The 22,860-nt window shown below is 45.7% G+C and overlaps 1 protein-coding gene across 6 annotated transcripts; it reads right to left on the bottom strand.

Moving 5' to 3' along the window:
• Positions 1-1,949: 1,949 nt before the first annotated feature.
• On the bottom strand, positions 1,950-22,561 carry KLHL26 (kelch like family member 26). Of its 6 annotated transcripts, XR_012039618.1 has the most exons (5): positions 22,306-22,561; positions 10,354-10,536; positions 5,805-7,180; positions 5,048-5,167; positions 1,950-3,504 (listed from the first exon to the last, which is right to left on the bottom strand). XR_012039618.1 is itself a non-coding variant. In XM_072845763.1 (4 exons), the coding sequence occupies exons 1-4, from the start codon at positions 22,350-22,352 to the stop codon at positions 5,133-5,135; spliced, it is 1,641 nt and encodes a 546-aa protein (XP_072701864.1). In that variant the 5' UTR covers positions 22,353-22,561; the 3' UTR covers positions 1,950-5,132. The 6 variants fall into 6 exon arrangements, 4 of the variants coding, with proteins under 4 accessions (XP_072701864.1, XP_072701862.1, XP_072701863.1 ...); XR_012039617.1 differs by having other exon boundaries at positions 4,616-7,180; positions 22,306-22,559; XM_072845763.1 differs by having other exon boundaries at positions 1,950-5,167.
• Between the last annotated feature and the right edge of the window lie 299 nt (positions 22,562-22,860).

The following is a 22,860-nucleotide window of genomic DNA, read 5'->3' as shown; positions in this document are numbered from 1 at the left end:
TCCTTTCGGGCCTCTTGGATAGCAGCAGCGAGTCATTCACTTGAACTCTAATTGCTGTCCTGAAAAAGCCTCAGAAGGAATGTAACAACTTGTTTTTCACTGTGAAAATGGGAGGTTCTCCGCTGCAAGCTATAAGCCTTCAGCTGAAAACCTGCTGAACATCTGGCCTGGGATCAAGGTTTGCTTTGATGGTTGTTCACGGTACAATGGGTGGACACATTTCTAGGTTAATGCTACCAACAAAATCGGGAAGGATAGAATCCCCCTTCCTTCCTCCTCTTACCCGCAGCGTAACTGCAACAGCTGCAGCCCAACAGAATGCACCAGGCTTGCAGAAAGGCTCTGATACTACAAGGAAAAGCCTCAAGCATGGTGCAGCCCCGCAGAAAGCAGAGGAAGGCTGTTGCAAGTAGCATGGGACAGCTGCCCTAGCCTGCACGACTCATGAGCAAACACACATGGGCTTGCACGTGGAAAGCATCTCTACTCATCCAAGGACTCAACCTGACCCCCCTTCCATGGTATATACTCTGATTTTCTTCCTAACAAATAGGAAGTACATGCTTTTGGCATAAGGAAGCTCTCATCACATGAGAGCCTCGAAGCATGCAAAATTAAGGTCCAGACATGCTAACTGCACCGCAGGGCAAATTTCTCTCTTCCAAACCTCAGTGAAATTCATACATTCCTTCTAAATTCAGTTGTAAACCACTATCCTTAAGGCATTAATACTGAATGCAAGTATTGATAGTGCCAAAGAGTAAATCTGCATCCATAAGGAGGATCACATGTTTAAACAAGACCCCAGGCCACAGTGAGAAACAGAAAAAGAAGGATGCATTTAAAGCAAATAAGCGCAAACTTTGTAGGGAGATGCAGATTAGCGGCCAGATTACAAACATCAGATAACCATATGTAAAATACTTTTTAGTACATTTTCAAAGCATTGTGACCGGAAGATACGGATCAGAAATATTAAACTCAGCTAAAAGGATAAATTCTGCTCTAGGTACTCCAGTGTTAATGTAGTGCAACTCCAGTGACTTCAAAGGAATTGCTCCAGATATAAAGCAGTGTAGCCAGAAGCAGACTGGCTGGTAGCCTGCATAAACAAGCAAAAAAGATTTTCATTTTTTAAGAAGCCATATAAACTAGTTCTAGCTAATTACGTGACAGGGGCCTGGGTGTGAAATAGCAACTGCAAAGCCTCAGGGACCAAGCCACGAACCTTTGATTTGCTCTCTACAGCTTATAAAACCTTCTGAAAACTTTTGCTCTAACAGCTTTTCTACTTTCCATTGCAAACTGCACACACTACTCCAATGCTGCCCTCCTGCAGGCCCCCACCATCGCTCTCTACTAAGTCTTTACCCCTTTGTCTTACAATCTGAGGCTAATTTCAGGTTGCACAGATAAACCAGCAGCTGTTTCCAAGCAGAAAGCACATTTCGTGTTCATTTTATGGAACATTCAATGTTGGAGCAGTTGAAATCGTACCCACCCCACAAATACATTTTAAAACTTCTCTGTGAAACTCCCTAAAGTTTAAATATTAAACTGAAAAGTGCCAAACTTGTGTTACTGAAACTCAGTTATTAGTTTGGAAGGAGAAACAAAAGTTCTGGAGTCCGTGGGAAGATACTGTGCCTACTCACCATTAACATGCAGAGTAGAATCTAAGCTGTCTCCGTAAAAAATAACTTGAAGGGAGAGATGTCTATATGATATATCTATATGCTCCCAGGTGAAATTCAAGATAGGTGAGCCCTCTTAGGAAGGCAACGCTAGCCGGCTCTGCTCCCTCACTCGCCTGACATGCCAACACACCCAGGCTAGACTGTAAATTTATTCAGCCACATTAACTTTTCCTCATCCTTAAGTCACAAGTGATGAAATCTCATTCATTTATGCAAGCAACTGGAAGATTTATTGTAAATAAAGTTCTGCACATTACACAACTGGCTAAAAATCATAATTAGAGTTGCACTGGGAAACATGTTTTATTTATCCTGACAGTAGTCTGGCTTCAATAATCCTAGCATGATAAATGTCCCTAAAGTTTGCAGAGTTTCAGCAACTAAAGACCTTATCACAGACATGGAAGTGGAAACGTCTGACTAGGTTTGATGTGGCTTTCAAGAGGTCCCGAGCAGTTCTGTTGCACAGCATCATTTTAAATCAGCACCAGGGTACTAAGAGCTAGTGGGAGTGCCTTCATTCATTGTAAATCAAAGAAATGAAATTTTCCGCTGCTATTAAACTTCCAGGACCTCAGTACGAACGCTAGGACACGTCTGTGCGAATTAGCAAGGTTCTAGGATAGGAGAAATGACAGTCGGATTGCCGAGCCGACAGACCCTCTGGAAAAGGGTCAATGACACCATTAATAGGATGCAGACATTCCCAATCTCTAGCTATTCTGCACCCTGCCAAGAGTTCTAGTGCTTTCTTTCTTTATAGTTTTAAGTACAATTTCAGGCCCATAAAACATCAGAGAAGACAGAAGCTATTATCCTGGCCATGACAGGGGTCCCTAATGGGACATGCATACTCTGCAAATACCTAGAACTAATGATGCTGTGCTTTTACTGTTCCCCATCTGTTCAAGGGTATTTTAAAATGTACCAAATCAGGTTTACCCCTATAATGTTTATTGCTGCTCTGAGACTAATAAATGACTCCGAGTGCAATCAAACATTTATCTGGCTTTGCTCATTCTTGAAGACGAGAGGAGCCCAGTCCACTTGCTTTTCATGTGGGGCATCCTGCAAAGCGTTTCCTCCAACCCAGCCACGGAGCACGATCACTTAGATATTTATGTGAAGACCCTCATTTAGCTGTCAAGTTGTTGCAATACAGCAAAAGAATCAAACCCGTTTATTTTCAGAATAACTACTAGGTTATGCACAGAACAGCCCAGAGCCACAACTACATACTTCACAGGGGTAAAACAAACTTTATTATCAATATGGATGATATGCACTTCCACAAATGTTTTAGCCAGTCTCTGCTAAATTTAGAACAGCTAGAATATTTCTAGCTAACATTATGAAAAATAATTATTTATATTGCTATAAAAAGAACATTCCAGTAACAAAGAGAGGTGGTGCACAGCAGGGCTCTATCACAAGTCTCAGTGAAAGAATCCGGAAACCTTTCCCAGCACCCGCTCCGCAGTGCCAGGGAATGGGAACGCGGGTAACCGGGCTGGTTTGCCGCATGGCAGGCAACAGTTGTTTATTAAATACAGTTACAGAATGGCTTTGTGTATCCTCCTATCTGCAAAGCCACCATTCCAATATGAAAGAATACAGAGGTTAAGTTTATTTTCGCAAGGTTGACCTTAAAAGTGAGACCTAATATGCTTTACCTCCTGACATACACACGTACCTTAGAAGCTTGAAGCGAAAAATAAAGCATGGTTTCCTTATGAAGAGATGCCAACTATGGTCATCGCATGGGTTCTCCCGTCATCTGATGTGGCGTGGCTTATGAGCACTAAGGCTGCACGTTCAGAAAAAACTCAGTTATTAGAGAACACCCAAACCATCAATTGCTGCCATAGAAATGCTTTTGGTAGGAAAATTTAAATAAAATCGGGAAGAATACTTAAGTATTTTAGGAAGGCAATGATGAAGGAATGACACACTCATAAGAGGATTAATCATATTCCGCAAATAGGAAAGCAAGTAACCTTCCATTTGTTACTAACCTAAGAAAGTACCCTTTTCATAAACATATGGAAGCATTAAAAAAAAGAAAATCCATTATTTTCTAACTTTGAAGCTTGTATCGAGTTACATTTCATCCTTTCAAAATTTGCTTGTTATCTGCCAAGACTGCTCTGCAGTGTTTCTAGCTTCTATGCCAGACCAAATGAACAGAGAATGGAGTAAATTAACTGCCTAAGAGCTAGAAAGTAGAGCTTGCCCACTGACTTTAGCATACTATACCACAACAAGTACTTTTCATTAATTTATTAGTGGCAAACCAACAAATAGATAGGAACAGATGAAACTATGCATCATTTTATCTAAAATTTAGAACGCAGAGCTTAACTGTGGAGCATGTGCCCTCACCGTATCACATCCAAAGGTGCTTTGATTTCATTATTAGAGAAAAATATCTTTAAGTGAATCTGAGGTATGGAGTTCATGCTTTACACAGACCTGATCAATGATTCATTAGCAAAACAGGCATTATATATTGTCTCTAAAGTTTACAGCACAGTATTTAACAGCAGAATGCAAGAGTTTCTCTAAAAAGAAGACTGCATACATCAAAATCAAACTTGCACAGATACAAAACAAAGCCCTTGAAACAGAATGCCTGATAAAAGAAGAAACTTTCCATTCATTAATCAGTCAAATTAATGAGAAAAAACAGCTTGGAGGAAAGGAAAGTTCAGGAAGTAACAGTATTCTGTGCAGTAAACACAGATTTTACAAAAATGACAGAGTCATCTTAAAATGAATCTCTTAATTTAAAATACCCACTGGCAACAACAACAACAAAACCCCTGTTCCACTTAGACTTCCATCATATTAGGATGCCAAGTATCTTATTTACAAGTCAACAGAGAAAACCTTCAAGCTTATGAACAAGTAGCACCCACCTCCTGTACTGTACGAAAAGAGTTTGGATGAATGTGTATCAGTAGAGCGATTGGAAAGGCAAAGGCAGCGGGGTCCTAAACCAGAAACTCTGGGTGCTCTCTGCTTTGGTGGGTCAGCCCAGACGAGCAGCTGCAGAGCTCTTATTGCCAGTAAAAGCCAAACAAATTTTTGGCGGTTATATAAAAAAAAAAATCATGCCTGTTTATACATAATCAAGCTATCAACATGGCTTTAGCATTGCAAACTCTGGATGCCCCCATTAAGGAAGAATTTCTGGACCAGAGTATCATGCTGCTATCTGGAGGGGGTGAGGAAGGGATCTGGAATTGCAGTGTTATCCAAGCAATGAAGAACCAACAGAGACCAGAGGTGTGCAGGGATAAGTATTCCCCTTTTAGGAGGGGGGAAAAAAAAAAAAAACAAACAGTCACCTTTGAAAAGCAAGAATATGCTTTCATAATCCAAGCACCTGAGCTCTTCTTCTAGCTCCCACTGTCCCTTTATTGCTTCTGGAGGTCAGTATGTTATACAGGTTTTGGTTTTTTTGTTTGCTAAAAAACGACAAAAGCAACATACAATGATTTTTGGAGCTATTAATACAAATCACACCTGAACTCTTTGAAACATACCACAGTACTTAGTTACTCCTGAGCTGTCAATGTTTGCAATGTGTAACATTGTTAAAAAGATGAAAAGTTGGCAAAATCCACCCCCCATCAAAAAAAAGAAAAAAGAGAAAAGCTTTTTCCAGCTGTAACATCTGTTAAGTCTAACTAGCTGACAAGTGCTTCTGATGAAACATGCTTGCCAGAACACTACATAAGAGGAGGAGGGACTTTATGGAGGAGGGAACGCAAGCTATTTTTCTCCTTCCCTCACCCACAAAATGCACAATACCATTTGCAAACAACAAAGAAACAACGCAGCATCCTGATAACATGCAACACGAGGTGATTTCACGGGCCGACGCAGTCGCGCGTAGTTATCTCTGGGTCGTTACCTGCGGTAGTATAACAGGAGCACATGCTATCCCAGCAAAAGATTCTGGAAAATGTAGGTCCCTTTCCCATTCATCAGTTTCTGTGTTATACACCTGCACAATGCTTGTAACATTGTTCAGATGCCAATTGTACCCTCCTACGATATAAATCTTTTTTTCTAGTAAACAACAGCCGGCTTCCGACTGACCTGCACGCATAGGGCTCACCGTTGTCCATTGGTCTGTTTCAGGCACATAATATTCCACAGCCAAAACATCAAAACAACGGTCAACATGGTCCATGCGGCCTCCCAGAGCGTAAATCCTATTATTTGCACTGACCATGGCATGCAGAACTCTGGGTTCGTTCATTGGGGTTTTAAACTCCCACTGATCCGCGGTGGGGTCATAACAGTGCAGGGCTTTTTTGTCTTCCACTGAAATGCCATACCCACCTGATATGTATAATTTGTCTCCTACCGTAGCTCCAGCATGCCCCCACGTCCTGCGTTTCAGGGAGCACACGTAAGTCCACTCATTATTTTTGGGGCAATACTTCTCTACGGAGGCCAAGCTCCCCGACCGGTTCCTCCCACCAGTGGCATAGACCATACCGTGGAGGACATTGAGCTGGAACTGGATCCTGCTCTCCTGCATGGCCTGGATGCGCAGCCACTGGTTCAGGTGCGGATCGTAACGGTAGCAGATATCCACAGCTCCCTCGCCACTCCGGTACTGCAGGTGCTGCCCTCCTACGATGTAGACGAAGTTGTCGAGCACAGCCACACAAGAGTGGCTGCTGCCCACCTCCATTTCCGTCAGCTCCTTAAACTGGCGCACGCTGGCATCCGGCAGGTAGTAGACTTTGCAGCTCACAGTGCGGTCATTATCGGTGTAGGGAGTGCCGCCGAAGGTGATGAGGGATAGGACATCCGAGCGGATGGTGGTCCGAGGGGACTGCATCTCGTGCTGACGAAAGGGCAGGATCTGGTAATTGAACGCTTCCAGCAAATATTGCCGGCACAAGACATCTTCCACCATGATGTCCAAGGTCTGGACGCTGTCCACCAGCTCTGAGGATTTCATCAGTGGGAAGCGGATGTGGCAGAGGACCTGGCTGGCATTGGCACGGCGGGTTGGGTCATATTGCAGCCAGCGGACTGCAGCACGGAAGAGGTCTATTTCACTGCAGCTTTTCAGCTTATTGCTCTGCAAGAAGAAAACAAGGCGCTCCAGCGGCAGGTGGAGGAAATCCTCTTCCTCAGAGATCTGGAGGAAATGCCTAAAAGTGAATGCATCTACTGATTCCTTCAAGGATGCGAGGCTAAAGGTGGTGGCCATCTGCCCGATATTGAGACACGTTTCTACGCTCATGGCAGACTTCAGAAATTCTTCGCAGAGCTCCACGACAGGCACCATCTGGAGGAAGACAGCAGCTCCCAGTACGTCCTGAATACAGTCAAGATCAAGAGTCACTTCAGCACTGTACGCAAAGTCTATTATGTGTTTCAGTCCTTTTGCAGATACACCTTTCAGTTCGATCACATCTTGGCTGGCTTCTCTCATCCCGCCTGTGAACATTGCCCTGGAGGTCAAAAAACACAAGCAAAAATTTTCCCCCTTTAAATACATGTAAAATGATGTATCACTTCAGAATTTTATTTTTGTTTTTTTAAACATACTGATTCTCTTAGGGAGGATGGGGAAAGGGGAGAATAAATCAAGGCTAAATCTCTAAAAGACAGGAGAAATTAAAGTATGCAATTACTTACATAAAGCTTGCATAAACAGTGCACTAAGAAGTAATATTCGGCTATCAGAAAGTTAAGTTTTTCAATCCTACTGGCAGCATAAGGAAGAGCGGACCACAGGACAAAGCTTCAAGAAGTAGGTAGAGCTACCAGAGCAGGGAGTGCAGTACACTGGACACCGATGAATCCATGACACTCAACAACCAAAGGATACAACGGGATCTGCACCAGCAGAGATTGGTAACCACACCCTAAAGAGTTTAAGTATGCAGGATTTGTGAGCACAAAGAAAGAATACGCCTTGGAAGACACCTGTGTTTAGGAGGTCAGCAATCCTCTGAGCTTGCCTGCCGCACTGCCTTTAGGCAAAGATTTCAGTTAGCCCGTTATATCGTAGGCTAGCTACAAATGGCTTAAATATTGCAGATGCAACACATCTTATGAACGGCTTCAGTAATCACAATGGAACCTCCCCTTCAAGGTTCATTCCCGATGCCTTAAGAAAATAGGAGTTGCAGCCACTTCAGAAAACGTCTGTCATGTTGCAGTACGACGGCAGGGGGCTAACAGGCAATTAAAAAAAAAAAAAAAAAAAAGATTTTGTTACAGCACAGCTGCAAGCACATCAGTTGACCAAGCCACGCAGAGATTAGGCCCTAGATCACCTCCTTGGGAGGCTTCTAAATTCCACAGGAAGCACATACCACGCCAAGGACTGCGCGCAGACATCTCGTAAACCGCTCTTCTAGAGCGGTGCTGCATTTCCCAGCTACGGGGCCTGTGGGCGTGATGGGGACATAACTGCACATTTGTTTTTTTATACATTTACATTAAATTTCAGCAGGTTTTGTTATATATGGGTAGCTCGGGGGCAAAGGTTTGCGCTCTGTGTAGTATTCAACAAGCAGTAGCAGAGCAGTTCTGGGGAAGCCAAAGTCAAAACAGGTTGCTGGAAGAACTGTGACATGGAGTTTCACCATTCACTGCCATCGTACACGCATCACAGCCAGGCTACAGACCGTCATACAAAAGACCTTTTAAACTGCTGCCAGCTGCCTGCACATTTTGAGCTGTTTTTTCCACCATCGATAACCTACTCTTCTCCATCAGAAAGGTAAATTCATTGTGAAGGCACAGTGTCATTAGAGCTGCCTTAGGAAGCTGCAGTGACTCTAAGGTGCAAGTTAGTCAGAAAAAATGCTGAACAGACCCTCCTCTTCTACATCAACACAGGAATAAAGGAATATCTTGGGAACACTGTCAAAAGACAGGACTTCCAAGTTTCCTGTCCAAACCAGGCTAGAAAACCTGCTGCCGTCCAGCATAAACCCAAGAAATCCTAAATGACCTAAATAAGGAAATATCTGCATAGGAAATCAGCTTTCTGTAACCGAGTGACCAGGAATACTGTTCGCAATTATTTGTCCATATAGCAGATGAGAGCATTCTGCTAAAATCCCCTTGCATATCCCATGTCACAGAACAGCATGCTGCCCTGATCCCTCGCCCCAGAGGATATGCAGACATATGTGTACTTGTGCATTAGCTATACAGAGCTGAACGTGCATAAGGAAAGAAAGGCATTACTGTTGCCATGATGAAGACAAATCATCAAATAGAATGCAATTCCTTTAAAAAGTGTTACAGTTCTAAAATGCTGATTATATAAATGCCTCAGTTTCACTCTTTTCCCTCCTCCCTTCTGCATAAAAACAGACTATTTTCAAAAGCTAGATTATTCTGCCATTGTTCCCCAGGACAACCTTCCTTAGCACCACAGAAGTTATAACAAGAAACCTACTCAGCAATTATTATTTCAACAGTGAAAACACACTAGCAGTGGCACTGCATACAGCATTTATGAATACAAATAGTGCTATTAGCATTTGGTGGGAGATCGGCTCCATCATTAATTGCATGCCTGTTAGGGAGAGTGATAAGCTTGGAAGGTTTATGTTACCAAAGGGAGAGAGAAGGGAACAGCCTAGAAAATATGTGTGTACATAAGACAGACATCATCAGAGCAGCTGAAGAAATGGGCAAAGGGATACAAGAGGTATGCCGAAGGACACTGAAGTCCCTTCCTCTTGCAAACCAATCTGCTCAGGTCAGGAAGGAACCTACATGTCAAGGGATTGCAAACCCCGCTGAACAGCCCTTCTCCACCTTTACTTGCTATGACCTGCAGTCTAGAACAACACCCAGGTCGAGTTCTCTGTTGTTTTGAACCTTCCCCATACCTGTGGCCTCCAGCATGCCCCTCACTTGATGCTGCTACTGGTGCTGCCAGAAAAGATCCCGAACTCAAAAGAGAAGTCATTCCAAGTCAGAGAACCGTTACAACAGAGTTTGACAGAGGCAAGATGGATGAATACAGTTTTTCGCTTAAGACTGAATTTCCTGCTATGCAATTGGCTCACTCTGCATTAATTTGGCTGAAAAAAACTCATCTCCATGGTTCAGTTTTCTACCCACACAAGATGGGACAATTCTCCCCTGTCTCCCGGGCGTCTGGGGAATGCACACACAAAATGCTTCATACTCTTCAGCCTGTGAACAGTAAGCACTACAGACAGATCAGTGGTATTTAAAGATAACACGAGTGTATTTACAATGGGTACCATCGTTCAATGGGATGACTCATTTCAGAGCCCTCGCTGCCACTTCAAAATCAGCTCAAGTAGCTCCAGGGCAAAAGCCTGTTTCCTTCAGCAGGCAGAGCACCTACCAATGCTGCCGAGGTGGGGTTCAAGACCTGGGCTTGAACTTGCGTCTTGGCCCAGCGGCTGTAGTCAAACCAACCTCATCTGTGTGCAGAGGGACTGACTCCGAGCCTCTACATGCCTGCAAATAATCCCACCAACATCCGTGGGGCAAACCATACCTCCAAAGGGTTGTGCGTGGGTGTGATTTTGGGGTGTGGTGGGGAGGTTGGGGTGGGGGAGGATGGGGAAACAGAAAACCAATGGGAAAGGTAGAAATGCCTGCTTCCCTATCGGATTCTCACCTGAAATAGTCACTGCAGGCAGCCAAGACAACTTTATGAACCTGAAACACTTCATTATTTATAGTGAGGATGACATCAAGCAGCTGAGCCTGAGCTCGGAGCGAGGCCAGTCCCTGCAGTAGAGTGGTGCTGTGGCCAGGAGCAGAGAACGTGCATTTCAGGGTGCTGTTCTTGTCAGCCATGCTAAAAACAGAACAAGAGAGACAGGCTGGTTTTAAATTAAAACAATATGTGGTATACCTACAAAGCATGCTGGGGAAGATACTGTAACACGAAGCAGTTTGAACGCAAATTCCCAGCTCAATAGCCACACGGAACATCATGACATCAGTACCTCAGTTGTATTCCCTTCTCCCAATACAAAAGAGACTTCCAAATTTTTAAATTATACTTTCGCATTACTGACAACCCGTCACGCTGCAGCACACATGGGCTTCAGAGACCATCCCAACATCAGCTAGTGGGGCCAAAATCTCCAACGAACATTGGTGTCCCCACACTACAACTACCCCAGAGTCCACCCTGACCTTGACTTCAACCACGAGACTGAATCACAGTTGCTTATTCTTCTCACCACCTATCCTGACTGCAGCTGTTAGATACTCTGTACCGTCCAAGGACGGCCCTGCTAGCCCTATTTGATCCTTTCCTTATGCCTGACCCTCATGAGAAGAGCAAAAGCAAAATATTACATAGCACTGGCTGCTCTAAATAACGTCAACTGTTTGAACTGCACTGTAAACAGTCCCCTCCCAGTGTAAATATTTCCTTGGTTTTCCCAATGCCTCTCGCACATGTTCCACAGCGTGGAGAGCATCGTGCCTAGATTCACTTGGCCTCAGATGCACTTGTCAGTGAGAACGCTGCATTTGGAGGTGAACATCAGCAGTATCTCTGCACAAGTGGAAAAGACTATTAGATGCTCTGCGCTCCTCTGAAAATAACTACAGATTTCCTGAGCAAGGCGATAGTGGGCCAGCACGCCCTGCCCACCAAACAGGGTCCACTCATGCCAACAGAAGCATGAAATCCTAAATTCATTTGCAAATTTAATCCAACTCCGAACTACTTTTCAGGATCAAGATCCCAGTCCTTCTGGGAAGAAAACGTGCACAAGGCCAGTATTCAGGATGGGGTTTATGTTTTCAGAAGCATCCTGCTATTTGGTCTCTGTGTTTTAAGAAATATTTTATGGAAGCATGACATAAAAAGTCCCAAGCAGATCATACCGAATCTGGAAAGCTGCATTACTTGCTCCCAAGTCCACAGTGGGAGAGTGCACTTAGTACTGTACTTAAGGGGTATTATTATTTAGGTAAAGTAAACCAACAAAGCCAAAAAAAACCCTACAGAGACTAGGTCCCAGGGTACTAGGGGCTGTATAATCCCATCGTTTGCTAACAACTGTCCCTAAGAGCTCGCTACCTAGACAACAACAAAAGCCACACACAATGGACGAAACAAGTAGGCAAGGTCAGAGAAGAGTCAGGGAGATGGGACAACCAAAAAGGGGATGTAAACAATCCTCAAACAATAAGGAACAATAGACAGGACTTGCTACTTGCCTAACTTATCGGATTGCAATTTCCTGCAAGCTTTACAGAAGAGGCGAGTTAGGGGAAATCTGTGATGTTCATCAGAGCACTGAGAGGGCAGCCGCTTTGTGAGAGTAGTTCTAGAGCTCTTTGGGATGCTGCAGGATGCAGATATCAAATCTTTGCAGTCCGTTTCAAAACTCCTCAGGCTTGGGAACGCCTCAAAATTCATACGAGTTCCTACTGGGATGACTGATACCGGTCAGCTGTGCTTCTTGTAGCACAGATCTGAAATTCCTACCTTAAAGTCAAAGCATACTAAAAAGTCTTAGTTCACAGAGTGGAGTCCAGCTACAACATCCTTCCTATAATAAAAAGGATTAGCAAAAAGTCAGTTGCTGACAAGACCTTTATCCATTGCGCCGCAAGCCAAGAAATGTCTATCCACTCCAGCTCTCCCCATGGCGAAAGAGGAAAGAGATTGGAGGGAGCGAGTGCATGAATATTCATCACGTCAAACTAATTTTACTCTCCTCTCTGGAACAATGGCTTTGATTCGCTGGAGTCAAAAGGAAGAAACATCGAGCATAAGCAAGGAAACGATCTTGTCTCTGAACACAGTATCATTCACCGAGCAAACCCATTTTGCTTCACGCTGGACAGGTAAAATACACAGCGAGGAGAGCTCCGGCAGCTCATCTGGGAGATGGTAACTCCTGAGTTTACTGTAACTTTGTTAGACTTAATCTCCTGCAGAATTCTTCTCATGGGAATTTTCTTCAGCCTTTTTTTTCAGACCAATTTTAAATATTCCTTTTCCTAGCCTAAGGGCTTACCCGTATAGGACTGCTTTGACTATATCCACAACCCTCCCAGCGTGGGTGCCTCTTCAAACAACAAGCTTTACCTGAACAAACATTCCTCTTTTTTTCCTTTTTCTCAATTAACTTTTACAGCCACTGTTAATAACCAGAGTGTAAGTTTAAAGTAGATGGAGGACTAAATCTGGGCGGGTAGATATTTCTGTGCTGGAATAAACGTGTTTGCATGTGCGATTCTTTTCAATAGGTAATTGTGAACAACCACCTCTGAAAAACTCCCTGTACTAGTTCCTTTGTCTGTTTACAGGTATAGAATAAAAGGACCCAATGATTACACAATCCTCCAGGGGGAAATAAAAGACAAAACAAAACCAAACAGTAAGAGAAGCATTGATAATGTCCAGTTTTCTTCAGTCTGGAAAAAAATAATTTTTAGAAGAAACACATAAGCTGGAAGCAAAATAAAATCCACACAAAGCATGAGAAATCAAGTAAAAGACTCTACAAAAAACAAAGCGGGAGGAGGAGAGGTGAGAAAACAGCAAGAAACGTTGTTTGCACCGCAGTTAGTAAAAAGGGATTTGTGATAAAAGCAGGCTTGGCTCAAACCAGGCTGCCGTACCACGGAGCACGCCGTAGCACCGCATGCATTACGCCACACGGCCTTGCTTTCCACTCCTTGCGCTGCATTAGGAACAGAGGAAGAAGAGAGGCAGCAGTTGGATGTCAGAGACTAAAAAAAAAAAAAAAAAGGCACAAAAGGAGGCCTTGAACATCTGAAAGTGCCTTTGTGAGGCTGTCCCTATCTTATTTGAGATCTGAGTATGCCGTGTACTTGTTGCTTAACAATTTGTTACAGAAGAAACAGCCTTGCAGACAAACTTCGGAAGAGTTGCATCCACTCCTCAGAAGTTCAGAACATGCCTTCAAGATAAAAGCCTTTCATCACACAATAGTGAGAAAGTGTTTATTCCGCTCCTTCCCCCTTCCCTTTCTGATGGAAGCAGGGCTGGAGAGCTTCTGGAATTTTCCTCGTTTTTTTGTCTTTGTCCTCAAAAGGACGGCACTGAATGAAGTCCTTCCCCTGCCGCAGAGCTTTGCGGAGGTTTCTGTGGCTGGAGCGTCCTTTGGCAGGGGCTGAGCACACTAGCTCAGAGCGGGGTCAAGTGTGTCTGGCTGCACCCAGGCAAATTTATCCTTTGAGAAAATGTAAAACATAAAAATCACATTCACATCAAGCAGCTCTACCACTGCACATCCCACGGGCTTCACAGTGATCTGGAAGGGGATCTGAAAATGCTTACATGATCAGGGCCTCTAACATGAATATATTGGTATAAAGGTGACTTTACCGGAACAGAAATCCCACTTTCCATATGGAAATAGCTGTAGCAGTGAAAGGCATCTTTATATTCATGTAACCGCATCCATCGCACGAATGGTGGGGGCAGCTGGAATTCAATCGACACGATTCAGAAGGGCTATCCATTTTGAGCAGCACCCTCAAAGGCTTTGATAACATCACTGGTACCCGATTTTCCAAAAGGGACTGCCAGGGAACAAGTAATGGGATTGAGGATTTGTCTCCAAGCCGCTGCTCTGAAGCCAGATTGCTTTCAATCCTCTCCAGTCACTGCAGGACAGAGTTCAGCATGGTGTATGTGACCGCAGCTTGGGGAAAATCAACCCAAAACCATACGCACATTGCAGCCTTGTGAAAATATTAAAGCGAGGGTTAAGGGAGTGGTTCCAGCCAGACAGCAGGCAGGGAAGGCAAACAAGCCCAGAAATTATCCTTCTGCCGCTGTACCTATTGCAGGAGCTTGGCCACGTGCTCATCCTTGACCCAAGGACGCTGACCACATCCTTAGTTGACATGTTTCTGAGCAAGACCTGCTTGGTTTTTTGACCAGAAACAGATACAGCAAGGAGGCATCTGAATGCAGGGCTGGACACCCCAGAGGCCTCTAAAGCTGATGGGCTGAGAGATATTTAAGGGCCATACTTCAAGAGTCAGTTCAGATGAGGCACAAAGAACGTCCCAAAGAACAACCGTCCCCTGTCTCTGCCTCCTCGATTCTCCACAACATCACGTGTAATCCAAGATGCGTTTCAAGCTAATGAATCATTTTTACCAAATCTGTACTGATGATTAAAAACATCAAAGCTGGAATTAAAGGCTTACCAAGCATGAGTTCATATTTCAGCATGTTTGCAACTACTGCACAATTACAAATGGAGAGAATTATACCAGGCCAGATTACAACATTTCAGTGATTGAATTAAATAAGAAAGATCTTTTGCTATACAACTGCCTGTCATCTTCCTACTCTTCTTTTATAACATGGTCCTCCTTGGAAGGAGGGATAGTTTGCTGCTAGCGAGGCTCGCTCTCCATCCCAGTTCAGCATCTTTGCTAATATCCACCCACGTTTTCCCACTCTCTGGGCAGGTGGTGCTTGGTAATTTTTCATACAGGAGAAACTCAAGGGGGTTGGCAAGGTTTCCGAGGAGGGCAAACTTCCAACAGCCAGCCTCTACAGTAAACACAAGCTCTAAAGGTAGGACCCCGCAGGGCATGGCTGGGGTACAAAAGAGGAGGAAGGAAAAGCAACAGCGTGTGTGGTGTGTGTGTGCTCGCATGCATCAAGTACGTAAGTGCCACAGCTTTTCTGTGGATAAACAAAGGACTTGGGATTGCAAAATCACCAGCGAGGCACCTTCTGAGCATTCAAGCCTGCAAGAAAATTTTTATGGTGAGAGCAGCAGAACTAACATAAAGCTGAAGAGTAACTTTATTTAGAACATAGGGTATGAATATTAAGGACCTTCTTTAAGAACCTTTGAAAGGCAGCATTACAGATATTTTAATAATGCAAATCATTTAATGCCTTTAGTTTCATGCCTAACTAAAAAACACATTCAGATTCTGATTTTTAAACTACAATTAAGACACTTAAAATCAAAACAAAAGTCAAACTCCCTCAGATAAGTCACTGGTAGCCATGGTTACTGTAATATTTCAGATCTTGAGGCTTTACATCACATGCCCAAATGATGAAAATGAGTTTTCAGCACCTCACACTAACAAACGTTACGTTAGGGCAAAAAGACTAAACCCTTTGCTGTAGATTTGCTCTTTCACGGACTCTTGTCGAGACTTTCGGACAACACTCCCATGGCCTTTGCACCCCCCTATGAAAAGGCATCAAGAGGTTTCCTTGAAGTTTGGGTGCAAGGAAGATTAGATGCTGCCAGGCAATGAGACTTAAAAATACCCGCCCTGTTAACCTACTTACATTCCCAGCAGCAAGCAAGATTGTCACCAGCACCCCATCAGAAACAACATTTACCATCGCTTCCCTGTCCAAATTAGCAACAACAATAAGCACTTAATGATCAGCAACTAATTAAATATTAACACATTGAATGAAGGGGATGTTTTCCAGAGAAACATAATCATCCTTAGGAAAGATGTGCGAGCAAAATAATTTAATCAATTTCTTTGTTCCCTTTCCCACCTCCTTCCCTTAATTTCTCCTATTTCTCTCCTCTGCGTCCACTCATTTTCCTCTCCTGACACCCTCTCTTTCATCACAGGCAATAAATACAAGTAGAAAGCCTGAGACTAATATCTCCATGTAGAAGTGACTAGCAATTTGGAATGCTCAAATGAAGAGATTATAAATTGGTCTGAGTTTTAGAAGGAATAATACTTTGTGTGAAAAAAATGGTCTTCTGTAAAATGCCTGAAGTTGAATAGTGAAGTTTGAAAAGTCTCGCCTTTTGTCTTTTACACTTCGAGTTTCAAAATTTAAGGGAAGTTAACGTTTGGCAAAGGGAGAACAAGTAACATTCACTATTTAAAGAAAGAACAAAGCCCAACAAACCAAGCTTTTTTATTTGTATTACAGAGACCCAGTAGGCTTGTCCCTCTCACAAAGAGGGCACCGAGGTCTCAAAAGATGGACTGCCCGATGCTGGGACGGGACTGGGCACCGCAGGGCTCCCACGCTCTCCACTGCCAGACAACCCACACCAGATTCAGCCTTGCATTTAGTGAAAACAGCAATTAAAGACATATTTCACAGAAGCCAGGAGGTACCTTAAAATATTTCATTTTTAAGTGCTTTCTGAATCAGATCCTACTGATCCCCTTATATGCTTATCTCTATCCTGCTTCTCCCAAGCTAGAACCAAGGAAACCCTATAACCCAAAGTTAAGGCAGCAAGTTGAAGCAAGAGGCTTTTCAATTTATTTTTTTAAATATTATTTTTTGTCCCCTGAGAAGTCCCAGACATTTCCAAATCTCTCTTTTTCTTTTTTTCTGAGCTGGACTCACACAGGGCCCAGCAGACACACACACACAAATATATTCTGCTCCCAGGCTTCAGTCGGTAGGTTGTTCACAAGCCAAAGGAGGTGGGATTTTGGTTTCTGCTAAAAGCACTAATAAAACTGGATGTCTGTCAAAAGCTGCCTGGCCTGGTAAAATGGAGCACAGAACAAAAAAGTGGAGGGTGAAATATCTGAACACATTAAACTCTGTGCCACCTCATGGAGTTTCAACGTGAGGGACTGGTCAGTACGTGCTGTACCCAGGACAAATTGGGGGGGAAGAAAGAACAAGATTCTTAAAAATGTTTCTGTCACAGAGCCAGTCATTTTTATGCTGATGCAGGGACAAATGGGAAAAGCAGTTTGGTCCTTTTAATTCAGCAACCGAAGTGGACAATGCAACTTGCAGGTAAGGGCTCCGTGAGCCCAAATTTGCACACTGCTAGCACTGGGGTCTAGGAGGTGGCACAAAATGTCAGGCTGCGAAGATCATTTACCAGGGTCTGCCATTTCTGTGCTCTCTACCCATATCTCGAGCTACCGCAGAGGATCTTGTCCGGTGCGGGGATTTTCCTGGGGCGCCCTCAGTCCTGCCCCAAACCTCCTCCAGAGCATGTGGAGCCGGCGCAGGCGACACACATCACCCATCGCTAACAACACCCTGCCGTTCCACAATCTCAACCTGTATTTTTACAATGACGGAGAACGGGAAGATACAACCCCACCCCCCAAACTTTACCATGATTATATTCTTGTCAGCCCCAAACCTAATCCCACTGAGCCAGGAATAAACTGAGCAAATATAAAAATCACTCTAAGCATATAAATTACTCTGGCAGCCACAAGCAGTATCACAGCAATGAAAAAGTCAGCTGCTCTGTGTTGCTCCCGAGCTCAGCCAGCCACACAAGGACCCCCAGAAGGACGGTGGATTTTACACCACGTAAAATTTGCCTGTGTATCCACAGTACATGGCTAAGTACAGGCTCTTTATACACTCGATACTCCTGCTGACAGCACTGCCTTAAACAGTTCCACGTTTCTCCCACCATATGCCCTTACGGTCAAAACCTGCCAACCCCAGCTCTAGAAAAAGGAAAGCTACAGCAATGCCGGATCAAAAAATGCAAAAAAATCAGAACCGTCCTTTTACAACACACCACCCCGATCGTTTTAGCAGCCAGAAGCCGCAGCGGGTATTTTCTGCGCCCGCCATACCCTGCACACCTCTCCCAGCAGCACCCGTGGCAGAGCCGCTGTGCAAAGGCCGAGAGGCACCTAGTGGTGTCGGGAAGCACAGCAGAGCCACCAAGGCCACCCCAAAAGTGACACCCAGCCCAGCCCCAAGCACAGCTTCACTACTGGCCCTCTAGATACCACCCCACTCTTCCCTCCATCCCTGATCTTCCATCCACCCCACTCCCGCATCGCCTTTTCGCCTTCAGAAATGGAGTGAAGCTCATCCGTGGCACAGCTACCGCCGCTTTCATCCAAAGATCCGTCGGGACCTGTCTCAGCTTCCCGGCTTGTCAGCAGGTCAGCAACGGCTGGGTCGCATTCCCGCTGGGGACGGCCCGTTTCAGCTCTGCCAGCAGCTCCTAGCAGGGCAGAAAGTTCCCTCTGCCAAGCAAATCACTCAGCAACCTTCTCCCACACAACCATACCAGGCTCTTCACTCCACGCCTTGGAAAAACTTAGAAAAACTTCAAAATCAGACTACGAGGTACTTGAAGCAGCGTTTGTCTCGGCCTGTTTCTGCGGCATCCGATTGCATCCTCTGGGCAGTGTTGCAATAAAAGCGACAGGACTAGTTACATGCAGAGTAGGTACTACAGCATGCAGTGACCCGCAGCACGCCTCTCCTCTTCTCCCTGCACCTCCACCCTCCAGATTATTGCCTTGGAGCAGCTAGGGATCTTCTCAAGCAAAAGCAATGTAAAATGATGAAACAGCAGACAACAGAAGAAAAACCCACCATCCCTTTAATGCAAACTCAAGAAATCATGTTTTCTAGCAGATGCAAGCAGCTGCTCCAGCACTTGGCATCGTAACACCAATTCCAATTCAGTTCCAGGGTCAAATCCCCTTACCGCTGCGGCTGCTTGTAGCCCATTTCCCTCGTTACCTAAATCCCCTGCACTTACCTTCTGATAGCCTTGCGCCCATCCTAAACATCATTACGTTTCCCAGCTCCTTGAGCAGTTCAGTTCAGCGCAGGCTTCGTGCCACCCTCACTGCATCACCTGAACTAACCCAAGACCACCAGAAGTGCAGCAGCAGCTTTTCTTAAAGGTCACTGATTTCTGTGCAAGTTCAGCATTTATCTTCCGTATAAATGAGAAACGGGACAAGACGCCTTAGCCACTGTCCCGTGATGCAAGGCTCTTCCTTACGAAGCAGTTAATGCTAAGCCACGCTTGGAGGCAAGACAGAAACCTTTAAAGAATCACTGAAGTTTACTTTTGGTCTAAATAAAACCTCCAGCTCAGAAGTCTCCCAATGTTAAAAAAGAAAGCAGCAGTTATTTTTACAGTGATTCAATTAGAGCGTAAACATTTACACCACGTCTACCAGATCTAACAACTAAATCTGTTTTAAAATTGCCATGTGGCAGAGTATAGAACATAGAAACCACACAAAACTAAACTTTGAACAGTTTCAAAAGGAGAAAAAAAAAAAGTCTAATTGAAGCTATATAAGATTACAGGAACATGAAAGCAAGGCAGGCTCACAGCCTGTATCATTATCTTCCCCAACACGGTTTTACTCCATCCTCCTGTACATTTGCTCTCTCTCCTACCACTTTCTTCAGAAGGAATAAGGTTAGGGGAGTTCAGGTCGACTTTCTCTTGATGCGAACCCAGACATAGGTACCTTTAGATAAGGAAGACCTGCAGGTCTTCCCCACCCATTCATTCTGGTTTTGACAGGTGGGACCGCTTTCAGCAAACACGCCAGCGTGTAACAATATTAGGGAGGTTTTTGAAAAGTGTTTATACAACCTGGCTGCCCTCCTTTCTTCAAGGGATTATTCCCGATTCAAGAGACGCGCACCTCTCCTCAACAGCTTGTCTGGACACCCCAATTAACTCCTGCTCAAAGGCCTGCACGATAACATCCTCTCCAGCATCTGAAAAGATGTTTTTCCTACATCTTTGTCAGCCTGCTTTGTACAACCCTACCTCACCAACACTGCAGCAGAGTTCACGCGCCTCATTGTCTAAAGCACAGAGAGCTTCTCTCACCGAGGGCACCGATGGATTTCACCACTTCCTTTGTACTTACATGCTCACCAGTCTCCAAGCATATCTTCAGGAGCAGCACAGTATTACTGAGTGAATTATGTAGCCTGAAACTCTCCCTCCACATGATACGGAGGGCTGGGAGTAAAATATGAAACCCATTTGTAACTCATTAAATTCTATCCATAGAGGAAGGGGAGGGAAAAAAAAAAGCAAGTTTATTTCAAAATTGAAGATTTGGGCTGTTTGCTTTTCAATGCACAGCAATGGCCTTATCTGATGCCATCAGTGCATCCAAAGCCTTTTGTCCGTAGCATCTTGCACAGCGTGTTCCTTATCGAATGAAAGCACAGGATCCCCAGCAGACAAGTTAATTTTCTTGCTTTGGGGAAGCCAGCGTACTTACGGGTAACTAGCATCAGCCATGCGGTAGCAATTCCAAAGATGGAAATTCTGTCCGTGCTGTTTGAGTAACAGTGCACCACCGAAATGGCATGTGTGTAACAGCAAGAGAGGACTTTGTCCTTTTGCCTTAGAGAGTAAATACTCAGTAAGTGCAAAAAAGTCACAAGTGGAAGCACCTAACAAGGAATCATTGTTGACAGGGAATGCCCTTGAAATTCTCCTCTTGCTCTATAGAGACGATGCGGCATGTCCAACGTCCCCCATCAGGTTTCTCCCCTGTATTCTCTGATAAATCCATCCTTTAAAACAGAAGACTAACGACCAACAAGAAGCAGTATCCAAATTTCAACAGGCTTTACTTTAAAATTAACAAAGAAAATAAACACACAGCGATAGGGAACACAATGGAGCTACAGCTCAGGGAACAGAACTGCTGCAGCTCCAGTCTGGTGATTTATCATGGCTCTGAAACAAATTACTTCCATTTCTCACTGCTACACACCCAGCACTGAGAAACTCCCGAGCGCCAAGCAAGCGGCCCTACCGACACCCGTGTGAAAGCAGTGCTGCTGTTCCTGTTCTGAGAGGGAAGAAAAAGGAGGTGCAGAGAGATAAAATGAAATGCCCCAGGCAACGCAGCGTATAGTTTACACAGGCGGTCATTAGAAAAAAAAATAATATATATATATTTAAGGTGAGAATTCAGACAGGCTTCTCCAGCACCGAACAATGACTGTAAGAGCTTCCCTCTCCGCAGCATGACATACAGGGTGGTTATTTCAGGAGTGAACGTAGAGAGAGTTAAGTTGAGGATAAACGATGCTTTGAAGCGAAGTGACAGGTTGACAGCATAACATCCAAGAGACAGACAACACAACTTTCTGAACACTGTCCAACACGGTAACTTTTGGATGACGACAGATAGAAAAGCCCTGGGAACAGAAACTCCTCCACGAACAGGTACCACCTACAACCATCCACCCACCACAACATCCTTCCAGGTACCACCGCCAACTTTGTGCTGCCTTCGAAGGCCGAGTGACCCCGTAGGGACCAAAACCAGTGACCCAGGGAGGGGTTTGCAGCCTGGAGGGGGTCAGCAGAGGGGATGAGGCGCAACAAAACGGGCCTGAAACACTAAAAACCTGGTGTCTCTATAAACACACAAAGCTGGTGGCTCTACAAACCCTGCCCAAGCGGGGTCTAGGTGTGACTCACAATATTCTCTGTTTTAGAGGCTTCCTCAAACCTCAGCCTTCCTCCTCATAAACTCCGCCAGGGAAAGCGTTATTATTAATTATTATCGTTATCTTTCAGAGGACCCTCAGCCGCCGGGCCCTGCTCAGGACACCCCCCACACCCCCCCCAGGACACCGGGCCGGGCTCTCCGCCTCGCCAAGGAGCCCCGAGGAGCGGCAACGCCAAAAATAAAAGGAAAATAAATTCATACAGGGGCGCTTGTCCGCGCCGGAGGAAGGCGGTGAAACGCCGCGGCCGCCACCGGGCCCACCCGGCCCCCGCCGCGGCCCAGCCGGGCCGGGCCCCGCGCCCCGCCCCGCCGCCGCCCGCCCTCGGACCCCCGGCCTAGGCCGCGCCCGGGCCCCGCTCACCTGCTCGGCCGCTCCGCGGCGAACTCGGCCCCGCCGGACTCCGCCATCTTCGCTGCGCCGCAGCCGCCGCCGGGCCCCAAGCTGGGAGGCGGCGGGAGCCGCCGCGTTAAAGGCGCAGGAGCGAGCGGGGCCCGCGGCGGGCGGCGGGGACCGGGGAGCTGCTCCGCTCCCGCCGGGCCTGGCGCCGCCCCGCCGCCACCGGGGCCTGTCACCGCCCCGCGGATGAGGGGGCCCGGGGGCTGTCGCTGCCCCACGGCCGCGGGGTCCCGGGGGGCTGTCATCACCTCGCAGCTGAGGAGGGGGCCTGGGAGTCTGTCGCTGCCCCACGGCTGAGGGGGCCCGGGGGGCTGTCACCTCCCCATGGCCGAGGGGGCCTGGGGGCTGTCATCAGCCAGCTGGGGGGGCCCGGGGGTCTGTCACCTCCCCACAGCTGAGGAGGCCCCAGGGGTGTGACTGCCCCACAGGCGAGGGGTCCCAGGGGGCTGTCACTGCCCCATGACTGAGGGGGCCCAGGGGTCTGTCACCCTCCTCACACCTGAGGGGGCCCAGGGGTCT

Source organism: Ciconia boyciana, chromosome 24 (assembly GCF_034638445.1).
Source record: "Ciconia boyciana chromosome 24, ASM3463844v1, whole genome shotgun sequence".
Taxonomy (NCBI): Eukaryota; Metazoa; Chordata; class Aves; order Ciconiiformes; family Ciconiidae; genus Ciconia; species Ciconia boyciana.
Note: the sequence above shows the minus strand (reverse complement) of the source record. Positions and strands in the feature narration are given on the sequence as shown.